General features: G+C 39.2%; 1 protein-coding gene across 5 annotated transcripts in view; it reads left to right on the forward strand.

Moving 5' to 3' along the window:
* Nucleotides 1-13,130, forward strand: part of TMCO6 (transmembrane and coiled-coil domains 6) — a 184,348-nt gene that overhangs the window by 62,371 nt on the left and 108,847 nt on the right. For all 5 annotated transcript variants that reach the window (XR_011194155.1, XM_069199391.1, XM_069199389.1 and 2 more), the window contains exon 8: nt 11,511-11,627. Coding sequence is in view for 4 of the 5 variants with exons in the window: in XM_069199391.1 (XP_069055492.1) it covers nt 11,511-11,627 (117 nt within the window). In the remaining variant the exon portion in view is untranslated. The remainder of the gene's footprint in view (nt 1-11,510; nt 11,628-13,130) is intronic.

Below are 13,130 nucleotides of genomic sequence, written 5' to 3' on the forward strand. Positions count from 1 at the left end.
CTTCCTGCTGGCACAAGGTGCTTCTCCATTGGGGAAAGGCGAAAAGCACTGCATTACATTGGGAGGAAGCCCAACATCTTCGAAGGCCCCCTCATAGCTGCAGCCTGGGGTACCATGCTCACCTAATTTAAGGAGCTGGCTACGGATGATCCCTTCTCCCCTTTAGTCCCCCTGTGATACTGTTCAGTTACAATTGTCCCCGTCCCCTTCCTCTATCGCCTTCAAATTCCCCTGCACTGGGTTAGTGTTCCCCTCCCCTTCCACAGTGCAGAGTGATGGTGATCAGGCCATTCCTGTGGCAATCTTCTCATTCACCCCTCCAACATCCCCCCCCCCCTCCCCAATACACACCAGTTTCTTATAGCTCCCAGCCCCCATCTACTGCCTTCTCTTATACAATCACTTGACGGTCCCGTTTGTGTAGGTGTCCCATTGTAGTTTCTCACACCTTGTATCCTGTTTTTTGTTTCTTTGTTCCCCCAGTTGAAAATAGAGGATTTTTCTTTCCTTCCCTCCATATTGTATCCATCCCTCCAGGGCATCTAAGATGCCTAAGTTAGCCCCTTAATTACTAACGCTTACACAGATAAGCGTCCCGGGACACATTGCTCAAACAAGGCCATTGAATAATTTGTGATGCATGTCTCTTTGACAATATTCCTCATAATCTGAACCTCTCATCATGCGTTTACATGTCTGTAATTGTTTTTTACTCATGTTGTACCATGACTGTCTGTTATGTTTCTGTTTATTGCACTTGGCATGATGTAACCAGCACGTTCAGAATAAAAAGAAAAAGCTGAATAATTTTTTTTAGAAGAAACTTGATAATATCTCAACAGCTTTATCAATATAGATGCTTAATGCCTCCACATAGGTAGTGAAATGGCAGTGGTGGCCGGAAGGGCTTCATTATTACCTACGAACCAAAACCAACAGTAAATTTCACAAACGTGTCATGGATTATCATTAAAATGCCAGCTTTAAATATATGTCTGAAATTTAGTCATTTTGTTTGAAACATGAGCTTGTCAGTTTCCGGAAAGGAACATTTAACCTTGAAATGCAGCTTTGCCATTTTCACGAAAACATACTTCTTTTGTTACCACATATGCTACTGTTAGACCGATTCTGCCTTTCATGCCCATTTGTCATTCCCAGCTACCAGGGATGATCATCATGTGGCACAGATGTTTTCTACTGTAATGCAGGAATAGCCAAAACATTGTTGAGAACGGAAACAATAAGTTAAGGACAGTCTGCTGGTATTTCTTTGTTTGCCTAAACTGTGTTAAGAATTATCACAATATGGCAATTTAAGGCTGTTCGGCTATTCAAAATAGTCCGAACATAGCCATAAATGCCCGTGGTATGGCAAGCATGGCTCACTGAAGGAACTGGGATAGTCCGAATGTCACCAAACTTCAGGGTTCGCCAGCAGATGTCTGTAAATATGCTAGCAATGGTCTTGTAGACCAATTTGTTGGGTTTTGCCAACATAGCCTGCTCACGATAAGTCACTAAGGGGAAAGTGTTATGTAGGGGATTAGTCAACGTGTTCCCAAGAATGCCAGCAAAGTAGTCACCACTCGGCACAGATGAGCTTCCCTGCCCCTTCATTACACCCACACAGATGTGCACATATGCTCACTCCCACACATACTTAGAAGCAAACATGTTTGCTTGTACAGACTCATTCAAACACATTAACTTTCACTTGTACTCAAACATATGTTTAAATGCTTTGATACACTTTCAACACAGCTCCTGCTTTCCTCCTGCTTCCTCCTAGTCAGCAGTGGTGTTATTGACATAGTGGTCCATGGCTCTGTGGTTCTAGAGGGATTAATCCAAGGTCCTAGCTCATGTCATTTAGTTTGTGGTGACACTAGGTTGCAGTAATTGTGGGGCCAGTTTGGGGGGGGTTGGGGTAGTTTAGGTTTTACTGGGGTGGGGGGTATTTTTAGTTTTTTGGGTTAGGGTGGAGGGGGTCAGGGTAGTTTAGGTTTTAGGGGGTGGGGTTCGCTGTAGTTTTAGGGGCAGGGTGGGGGTATTTTTAGTTTTTAGGGGCGGGGTGTCAGGGTAGTTTAGGTTTTAGAGGGGGTGGGGGTTGCAGTAGTTTTAGGGGCGGGGTAGTTTACGTTTTAGGGGTGGGAGTAGTGTTAGAATTGTTTTTAGGGGTGGGGGTGGCTGTTGGGTTACGATTGTTTTAAGGGGGGGGTCGGAGTGGGGGAGTTGCATGCAGAAACCACGCATGCCTTTACCACGCATGCCTTTACCAGGAATGCCTTTACAATGAAAAATTGTTGTGAAGGCATTCGTGGTAAAGGCATTCGTGGTAACAACGTGGTCATTTTTCTGACCGTGTTGTTTAGACAAGCGTGGTTCCAGCATTCGTGGGTTCGACTCCTATTCCTGCCAAAAGCACGGTAGGATGGCATTTGAATTTTCAAGTAGAGTATGTTTTTTTTTTTATTTATTTTTTTACATTTCCACCTGTATTTACCTATATTATGTGTTCAGTAAAAAAAAAAAACACAAAGTGCACTTAGTATATTCTCACAATTATTTAACCAATATATAAACACACACATTTGTTACATGTCCGTTTTTTGCACTATAATTAGACATCAATACTACAATAGTTCACGTACATTTAAACATTAACATTGCACACATATACACATTTGCAGCTATTTGGTGAATTGTCACTTTTTTGAGCCCTAATGCTGTCAATCAATGCAAACTAAATAAATTACCACGTTCAGTATTTTGCTGTTTTTAAAAATAACGTAGGAAAGAAAGATTCAGAGTTTTCCACCTGCATGACTTTGTAAAAATCAGTAAAAACAGCCTTACTGGCACTTATATTATATTATACAATCACAAAAAGGGTTAAAATTGGGGGTATGCATTTCTTGCATGCTCTTAGACTCTACATTCATGGTGTTTCTGTTAGATATTGTTGATTAATTTGATTGAATTTATCAACCTTAAGTCAACTTGATCTTGGACACTAATTATGTAATGTATATGAGAACAAAGAATCAAGTGGAGGAGTTTAAATACTAGTGTGACTGTATTTTTGATTACCTGATAAGATAGCAGATAAACCGCCTTTGCAGGATCAGGGTGGTGTTATCTTAAAAAATAGATGACTTAATGCGCCCATAGCAGAATCAACATTTTCACTAAAACAAATGACATATTCAGTTAGGTAAGCCATATTGAGACACGGTACACAGAAGTCATAAAGGGTTATTAAAAGATTCAAAATTCATTACAGAAAGACCAAATTTAGTTGGCCAGTCAATATAGGAAATTAGCATAAAGCTCAGATAATCGCAGTATAAAGTCTGACCAAAGCATGAGACAGACTGGCATATGTCTGGTATCTAAGACCGCATAAAGAATCACAATTATATGAAAGACAATGAGGCTAGCATAATGCATTAATCTTTTATCCATGTCTTCTGAGCAGCAACACTTAAAAGCTCCAAGAAAGACTCACATCACAATGAAAATCAATCTTCAATCCTATAAATAGTCCTTCTCCTCCACATTCTTCCTCTTTTGTTTCTTCCTTCAACACTGTCCTTCTTTCTGCTTTGGATCTCTTATATCTTCTCTTAATGTTCTGAAAAAAAACAAATCAACAGTAGCTGTGTATTTCTCAAATAATTTTTTACATCTGCACCGTTTTCTTAAATTTACTTTATCAAAACATTTAACTGTTGATCCCTTCCTAATTCTCAACCTGACCCCTCCTTTCCAATTTATACAGGAAGGGAGGGTGGGATAATGCTAGCCTCCTTTTCTTTAGTAAAATTGTGATATTGTTTTTATTATTCTTTTAGTTTTTAGCAGTTAACCTTTAAAAATCTTATTTATTTTATCACTGGCATTCGGCATGTTCAATGTCTTTTAGAACAGAGCTTGAAACATGTTCTATTGGTCTAAAATAAAACCTAAACATGTCAGCATTAGACCAATCTGCTGCCTTCAAAAGTTCCTCTAATCGTCCTCTTGCCATAAAAATCTTACTTGCCATCCCTCCCCTGACAGAATGCCTTAAATTTAGATAAATTACACTTGCTTCCTTCATTACAGCCTTCACCCATCTTGCAGTGATCACATTTGTAACAACTTTAAATGGTTTTACATAAGAAATCAACAGCTGATCCACTCCAGCACACCTTTTTCCACATATTCCTTTATTCATCTTACCACGCACAAATTTGGAGAATTGTCAAATCTGGGATAAAATACCGAACCAGATATTGTCTTACTTTTCTTTCAAATTTCAAATACTACCCCATTAGGTTGAAAGTATCTATTGGACACTTCCATTGCTCCTATACCTGATACTATTCTGAAAAAATCAAACACAACAAAAATGCTAATTTCCATATCAATTATCTTACTCCTAAATATCTATTTCTTGGCTTTCTTTCAAACAACTTTAAAACCAAGTCAGCATCCCATAGTGACGGATACTTGGGCCTTGGCAATCTTTTCACCTAAATTCCCCCCCATTGCCCTAGAAATCAATGGGCTTCTACCGTTTGACACTCCCTGAATTAAAGAATGTCCTGTTGCTACAGCTAATCTATAACAATTAACTATTCTGTACGTAAAGCCTTTCTCAAACAGTTCCGCCAAAACATTTGCCATTTCTACTTTAGCAGCCTATGAAACTCATATAAAGTACACTGTTTCAACAATATAAAGAATGGCAGCACAGGGGAACTCTATTGCCAGGAGCAGAAAAAGCCCTCATACACCCAATAGGATGTCAAGCTTCATCACTGGGCAAGCTCCTTGTCAGACCGGCACTGCAATGTCTGACGAGCCCCCCCTAAAAAAGGGGGGCTCTTAACCGGAGATCTTTTACCAAGTATAGTTATGCCGAGGATGAATACAAACTATAGGCGTAGTCGGGAGAGAAGAAAAATAGAGAATAAAATTGGCACTAAACCAAAACCATCATATTTAATAAATCAGAAATGGGCTTAGGCCAAGATTAAAAGCAGTACAGAGAGTGTTAGTAGAGATAATGCTTATATGCACTCTCACTTCATGTGAATCAAGGGGAGATGGACATTATCCTATCTCCTCTAGTACTAGGTCGACATGTTTCGCGTCTTAGGGGTCACATAGGATCCAGTGACGCTTCTTCAGGACCAAAAACATAAACCCAACTTCTCCTTAGGATATTAAATAGACCCTAATGGGACTCAAATTAACAAATATGCTCCGGTCACTTACTCACACCAATAGTTTGTATTCATCCTCGACATAACTATACTTGGTAAAAGATCACCGGTTAAGGGCCCCCCTTTTTTAGGCGGGGTCCCGTCAGACATTGCAATGCCGGTTTGACGAGGAGCTTGCCCAGTGATGAAGCTTGACATCCTATTGCGTCTTTGAGGGCTTTTCTGCTCCTGGCAATAGAGTTCCCATGTGCTTTCTCTGTGCTTCCATTCTTTATATTGTTGGAAAAGTGTACTTTTAAATGAGTTTCATAGGTTATATTTGGGAGGTTGTATACTGGACCATTATTTTCCCTGTCCCCCTCTTTTTTTAATTACTTTATCAGCCTCCATGAGATCCTTTCTATGCACCTCTGTATCTCTTCAATGAGTCCGCAGCACATGATTCATCAAGCAGCTCTGAAGCTGTTTCTGAAAGTTCTGAGAATCTACCTGAATTCCTGATAACTAGAAGGTTGAGCAAACCAGACCCTACTAAAGGGTGCTCTTCCTTCTCCACTCCCCTTAGTAGTCCTTTGCATGACTTCACTAAATAAATACTTTTCACTGCCATCTCCATAGTTGTTGGAAACCAAGCTTCCGTTTTCCAAAGTGGGTCAACTAACATTATTTCACTCTTCTGTCTTCTCACCTGAATTAATACTCTCTGTATCATTGAAAAAGGTAGAAAAGCATATCCTTTCATCCCTTTGCAATCCTGCATTAATGGTCTACTGTTATGGCACCCAGATCTGGTCTGAAGTAATGCGGCAGCTGGAACGTCAACGGGATGCAAAAAGATCCACCTCAAGCAGTCTTATACATTTCAGAATGTTTCGTAAACAATCCTTTAATTTCCAGTCACTGAAATCTGTCAAATTCCTTGAATTCCAAACCGCCTCCACATTGTGAACCCCAGGTAAATATTCAGCCTTCAAACCAATTTTGTGTTCCAGGCAAAAACTCCACATTTCTTTCGCTAGATCTTACAGTCTATTTGACCTGCTTCCTCCCAATTTGTTTATATGTTACTGTAGTTATATTGTCCATTTTCAGCGGAACTGGATTTCTCTTCAGTTGTCTTCTGAAACTGCACAAGGCAAACAACCTCTCTCTCATTTCTAAACAATGTATGCGTTCCTCTCTGCCTGCTGGCAGGAGGATGGTAGCAACTGGGAGAAATGTTTGTTGTCGGGTATGGTTGACAGAGCGGAGCCTCCCGGCAGTGCTGATGGAGGGATTAGGCATTTTGAATGCCTTACTGTTCTTGGTTAGGCAGACCACACATGTAATTGCAGAAGCTAATGACAGTTGTACTCTGGAAGGCTACCTACCCACAAATATAGGGCCATGGTGGAGAGATTTGTAGCCCCAGATGATGCATCCTCAAGGGGGAAAACCACCAGCACAACAGTTAGAATTCCTTTGTCCTCAGGGTGCATAGAGGTGAAGATGGTATGCCCTGGATAATCTGCTGTACTGTCGCTGGATGATCGACTCCTATGTAACTGTATTTGTCGTTTCAAGTATGGATTGTTCCTTCAGCTGCTCACAGTATATTGTGACTGTTGTTTTGAGAGCTGCACTGTTGGTTAAACTGAAACTGATAAATAAAGGTTTTAAAAAATGTGTTCCTCCCATTCCAACACATTACAAACTCCACTTGTCTCCTGTTGTGAAGAAATTTCACCCCCATCCTGATTTGCTTGCATCTGTCTCCAGAACATAATCTGGTTTTATTCCAAATATTGCCCGTTCCAGGCATCCAGATTTACTATTCACCATTTGAACTCCTCTTTCATATCCTGTGTCATGTGTGTCTTGTTCCCGTACCACAAACTGTTTGATAAGCCCCTAGTCTTTAGACATTGAAGGGTCCTGTAATGTAAGCATCCTGGAAAAACAGCTGGTATTGAAGAAGATAACAGACTGATCATACATGCCAGCTCTCTCACTTTCACTTCCACTTACCTTATTAGAATTCTTATCCCTTGTATTATTTTATTTTCCTTTTTTCTGTGGTAACTGTAACTAACTCATAACTCGGTCCACCACAGATCCCAGAAACTCCAAACACTGAGATGGAACCATGATTGATTTTTCCATATTGGTTGTGAAACATAGCGATTCCAACACATCCTTCACCTAAACCATTTGACATTTCAGTGCTTTCAAGTTATTTTTCAATATCAAAATGTCATCTAGATAAACAATCAGTGTTATACTCCTTTCTCTCAGAAATCCCACTGAAGGTCTTCAAACCTTTGTAAATCATCATGAAGCTGTGGACAAACCAAGAGGGAGACATTGAAACTGGTATAACTGTCCCTGCCCTCTGAATTGTAAATAACATTGACTCTCCAAGGCTACTGGAATAGTGAAGTAGGCCTCTTTGAGATCCATTTTCACCATCCAGTCCACATCCTGTAGCGCATCTTTCAAAAGATTAACCCCTTCCATTTTGAAATGTCTGTATTCCTCAAATATATCAGTGGCCTCCAACCTTTGTCCTTTTTCTCCACCAACAATATACTTATGTGTCAAATCTTTCCTTCCTCCACCTTTAGTACTGCATCTTTCACTAGCATCTGAGCCACCTCCTCAGTTAAAATATCCTCCAACGTTTTTTTGAAAAATTTATTTGTTTGGTTATTTTAACTGGTGAGGCTCTGGACCAAAATCTATTTGTTAACCTTCTATTGCTGTCTAATCCCAAGGACCCTTTGTTTTCTTTCTCCATTGTTCCTGAAAAAAATCTAAATCTTCTTCCCATCTTTGCTTCGATAGAACCAGTAACTGTCTTCATACTTACCTTATCCTGGATCAGCACCATTGCCTCGTCCTCTAGATGTTCTAACTCTGCCTCCTGTACCTAACTGGGACAGAAACTGGGAACTCCCTGGTATCCTTTATAATTTTAATCAATTTGGTATCCTGTGTACTGGGACTTAAAGTTTCCACAGCTGAAAGGTTGCTCTCTTTCCAGCCTTCGCATAAAAACTATTTCCTGCAAATACTCAACCCATTGAAAACTGTGCCTTATCCAAACTAGTGAACGTTTGTACCTGTTCACTAAAAGACTGAACCATTCCTTCCCAAATAATAGAACTTTTGCTTCCTCACTGGTTTCTTTTTTGCCGAATTCCCTCCCTTCGGGCTATATTTTCAGTTAGTAAACCCGCATTTGAATTCCCTAAGAAGTAAATTGCACGTTGACACCATCTTCTCAATAGGTGAATATTCAAATATTTTCCCTCCAGATAAGCCTCTTCTACTAAATCAAAGGTTCTTGCAAAAGGTCCCAGGATATACAGAACTTTATCTTGGCTTTGCTTCAATTACGTTTCCTAGGCTTTCTTTGGATCTGTGCCCATTTTAAAAAAGGCAAGTGATCAACTCTTGATTCAAATTAGGTGTAATAGTCACCTTCTCATCTGACCCGGGTTGTGAACATTCAGACCTCATTATATTCCTTTCTTACTTTTCTGGAGGCTGTCTTATCCAGTGGTTTATATAATCAGCAACATGGTCTAATGGCCACCAATCTTCACCCCTTTGGTGTCTTATAACACTTATAATTTAATAATTTTCTCCTAAAGGTTCATAACCTACTTCTTGTCTTGAAATTGCGCCATCACCAAATGTGTCATCTACCCAATGCTTATACTCTAGGTCTAAAATGTACTCATCCAAATTAGCTTCATCACCTGTCTGTTCTACGTCATCAAAATGATTATCATCATTTGAGGCATTAAACTTTCCCCTCCTGTGTGCCTTATTGGACACCAAATAATTTTGAGACACTATTTGTTAGGTGTAACATCCATATACCTCCTCTTTTGTATACATTTGCCACCAGAACCACTGTTTACTCTTTTTTCCTCTTCTGATGTGGAAAAAATATTTTTCCTCATCCATATTACTTAATTCTTTTTTATTGCTAAGCACTTTCTTAACTGTCTGTTGAGCTGTATTGTGCAGTTCCTGTGATAAAATGTTTCTTAAATGCTCTTCTGACTAGTTTCCTAAGCCTCCTGCTCTGCCATTGTTTCAAACTATTGTCCGAGAGTTTTACGATTATTCTTTTAGTTTTTTTCTCTCCATTTATGTTGCCCTTTTTTTATTAATTTCCTCAACTCTTAAGCCTTGCCAACTGTTGCTATTCACGATCCTGCAACAAACGCTTGCTGATGCATTTTGTTGCTAGGATACCTGCCTTGCAACCCCAATTCCTTCTTAAACAAGTATATTAGTTTCTAAAGAGGTCTTTTTTCTTTTAAAAATAATGCGCTCTGATGTCTATCATCAGACATGCAGCTTTCTCTTAATAAATATGGCGGCCAGCAATCACAATGCCTTTGAAGCCTATGCTGCCCATACTAGGTTCTAGAATGTCCGGAAGTCAGTATGCTCTGGCTGAAAACGTTCTCTGCTGCATGAGACGTCCACAATTTGGCTTAGGTAATGATTTCAATATTTGAAACCTTATTGTTTAAATCTATAGAGATGTTGTTTCAAGTATTATTTTATCAATCAACTAAAATATGTAGGCTTACTCCTCTACTTAAATAAACTTACATTTCAAATGTAGTTGGTACATAAATACATTGCTTTGTTGTACAATTAATCATTTTTTAACTAAAACAGCATACTACCCACAAATTGGGTAATCCCATAATCGCAAAATACATAAATATGAAACAAAACGCACACAACAGCAAACAAAATCTTTTCCTTATCTAATAATACTTATCTGTTCAGAAGCAACAAACAAAAGAGGAAGAATATGGAGGGCAAGGACTATTTATAGGATTGAAGATTCTTTCTCACCGTTATGTGATTCTGTGTTCTGTGTTCTTGGAGCTTTTAAGTGTTCCTGCTCAGAAGGACCGACTAAAAGATTAATGCATAAAGCTAGCCTCCTGTCTTTCCATAAAATCAAGAGATTTACTTGCCTAGCACGTCTGACCCAACAAGAAAAGTTTCCCAAGTCTGAAAAAGTAACTCCAAGTCAGGCTAAAACTGGCTCATCTCCCCAGTGAGCCCTCTTTATAGGAAAATACACAATGAAAAATCACACTTCCAGCATTAAGTGATCAAAATGTTATATAGGCTCAGTGAATCACAATACAGAGTGTAATGTAGCATCACCTAATACCATCCCCTAAATGAATAATACTAGTCCCTTTTTGACATAATGTATTTGGATGTGACAGTAAAAGTCGAGTTACACACAAAACAATGACTGACTTATGCAGTGAACGGCTCCTTGGAATAACAGGTACAAAAGCCCTTGAATAGTTACATTATAATGGAGATCTTCCACTGGAGTTCAGCAAAAGAAACCCATCATCAAAAAGCTTTGTATTTTATTTGTGCACATTTGGCTGTGTGCAGAGGGAGAAATAAAAACATAGTCACATTTGAAAACCAAGATGGATTTGGGGCTAGTGTAGGCAGAGTTATTTTTATTGCAAAACATTTATGACTTTAAGCAAACATTATTTATTAATCAGAAAAGTGTTTAATTTGAACCAGTGTTCCATCATTGGTACTTAATTCTCAACATCTGCACTTACGACACACCACCATGGTGGTGCTATTTCCCTAATTTAGATGTGAGCACACCGCCAGAGTGTGTTTAATGCTAAATACATTAAACATTTAAAAAGACATGACACTCAGGCCATTCTTACAACGTTGGGTAGTCTGGAATAATCCGAATTGGCACACTTGTAGGAGTGTGATTGTTAGTAGTTGGGTTGGTACTTGCTTGGCGGCGCTGGGGTGGGCAATGGGGGTGCAAGCTGCAATGACCTCCTACTACAGCCCAGCAACTTATTTTTTTTATCTATTTTTTTTATTTTTATAAATTAAGCACTGAATCCGGAATATCTCTTAAGATAGCATTGGGACAAAAGAACTGACACGTGTTAACAAACCTTTGCGAAGAGCATGACATAAGTGGGGAAGTGATTTATGTGAGGTTAATGGGAAACAATGTGCATTGTAAGAAGCAGTTGGAAATCAGGGCTCCACTGGTGAAGATAGGTGGGGGGGCAGGTGGGGTGGTGGAGGTTTAAAGATTGTGAGGTAGTCTGTATAATTTATGTAGTAGATATGCTGGATAAGTGGCTGTTTGTTGGGCATTTGATGGTGCCTCTAAGAAAAGAGTATAACTTGCCACTATGAACCTCCTATAACAGTCTTAAGCAGTCTATACCACAATAGAACAAATAATTCCTCTGGTCTTTGCAGGTTAGTTCTGGAGTCCGGCCTTCTCCAGCATGTCCTGCGCTTAATCCAGCCTAATTTAGAGCTGGGATTGGGAGCAGCTGTAGAGTTTGCCTGGTGTCTTCATTACATCATTTGCAGGTAAGTTGTTTTTAAATTAGTAGATTCATAGGTGATACTAACTGGGTCATTACTTTCTGTTTGTGAATGTATCTGTACTGCTTGGTGAGTTATACAGGGACTAATACATAAAGTTAAGCACACTTTGTTCAATATATCACCAATTAATAAATATTAGAAAAAAGTTGCATTCATATTCCAAGAAGAATTGAGGGCTTTGTTACTTATTCCTGACATCCAACCTTGAGAATACACAGCACAACACTGCCTAATTTCAATATACTACTTTTATTCTCTCCATAGTATAGTATATGCAAACATCCACATATATATGTATGCCTCCATTGAGATTTGTAGCATGCTATGGTCATTCAGCATGTTCACATAAGGACATTGTCTGATTTTATTTTCAGACTAGTTCAGGTTTGATCTAAAACGCCCTGTTTCGCTTCACAACTTGAAATGATTGCATCTCGCCATATTACTTTTCCCAGTTATTTGGTAAAGCATTGAGGAATTTCTACAAACTTTTATGCTCTTTATTATGGTAGTGGTTAAATGTTACAAGATTTACTGTACCTTCCCAACAGATGCATGTTATATCAACTGAATTTAACCAGTTTTTTTGTAGGTTCAGTCATTCCATCTGGCATTTATTTCCTTGCTATGTCAGATCAAGAAGATGGAGATTTATGATCACTTCTGTTTTCTGCCTCATGTCTCCCAGTGAAAGTCTTTTTAATCCCCCCTAGTTTACTGTATTACCACCAGCATATCATTGTGACTTAGTTGATGCATCTGATGAGGTGTCAAGGGCACTTGTTTTAACCCAAAGACTCAGTTATACAGCATAGGGATCTAGTAGAATGGCCAACCAATTGATAGTTCCCTGCCTTGAACAAATTCTAGTCTCTGTGTAGTCTGTTCCACCGCATCGTAGCCAAGTAGTGAGGGTGGAGAGTACATTTCTTGGTGGCTTCTCAAATTATTTGGGCTACAGTGAAGTAGAGCACCTTTCTATGACTTTACATGTGCCACAGAACCTGGTCTTTTCTCTCTTTCATTGCATGTTACACACCGATCTGGTATACTGAAGTTTTAATGTACTTATGCACTGTCTAAAACAAGAGTTCGCCAATGTATGGAACACGTAACGTAACAACCATTTGCAAAAAAATATGGTAAATGTGAAAGGTGCACACTTCTGTTTGAGTTACATTAAGCGTAACATTTACTAAAGACTAAAGTTTGAATGATTTACAACGCCCCCACCCCCCAACCGCCATCCCCATCTGCCATTCTGGGTACTTGTTACAATTCTAGTGGCACAGTCTGTAAACCTCAGAAATAATTGAGACAAGTGAGTTCTGTGTCATCTGATGATGAATAGGACAAGATGTCCCATTAGTTTCAAAGTTCCCCTCCCCATGCTCTCATGTCATGGTGACTTTTCTACTATAAGGAGTTCCCAGAGGTAAAAGTTCCAGTCGTTCTTATCAGGATTCTTGGCTTAACTGCAGAGCG

Source organism: Pleurodeles waltl, chromosome 7 (assembly GCF_031143425.1).
Source record: "Pleurodeles waltl isolate 20211129_DDA chromosome 7, aPleWal1.hap1.20221129, whole genome shotgun sequence".
Classification (NCBI taxonomy): Eukaryota; Metazoa; Chordata; class Amphibia; order Caudata; family Salamandridae; genus Pleurodeles; species Pleurodeles waltl.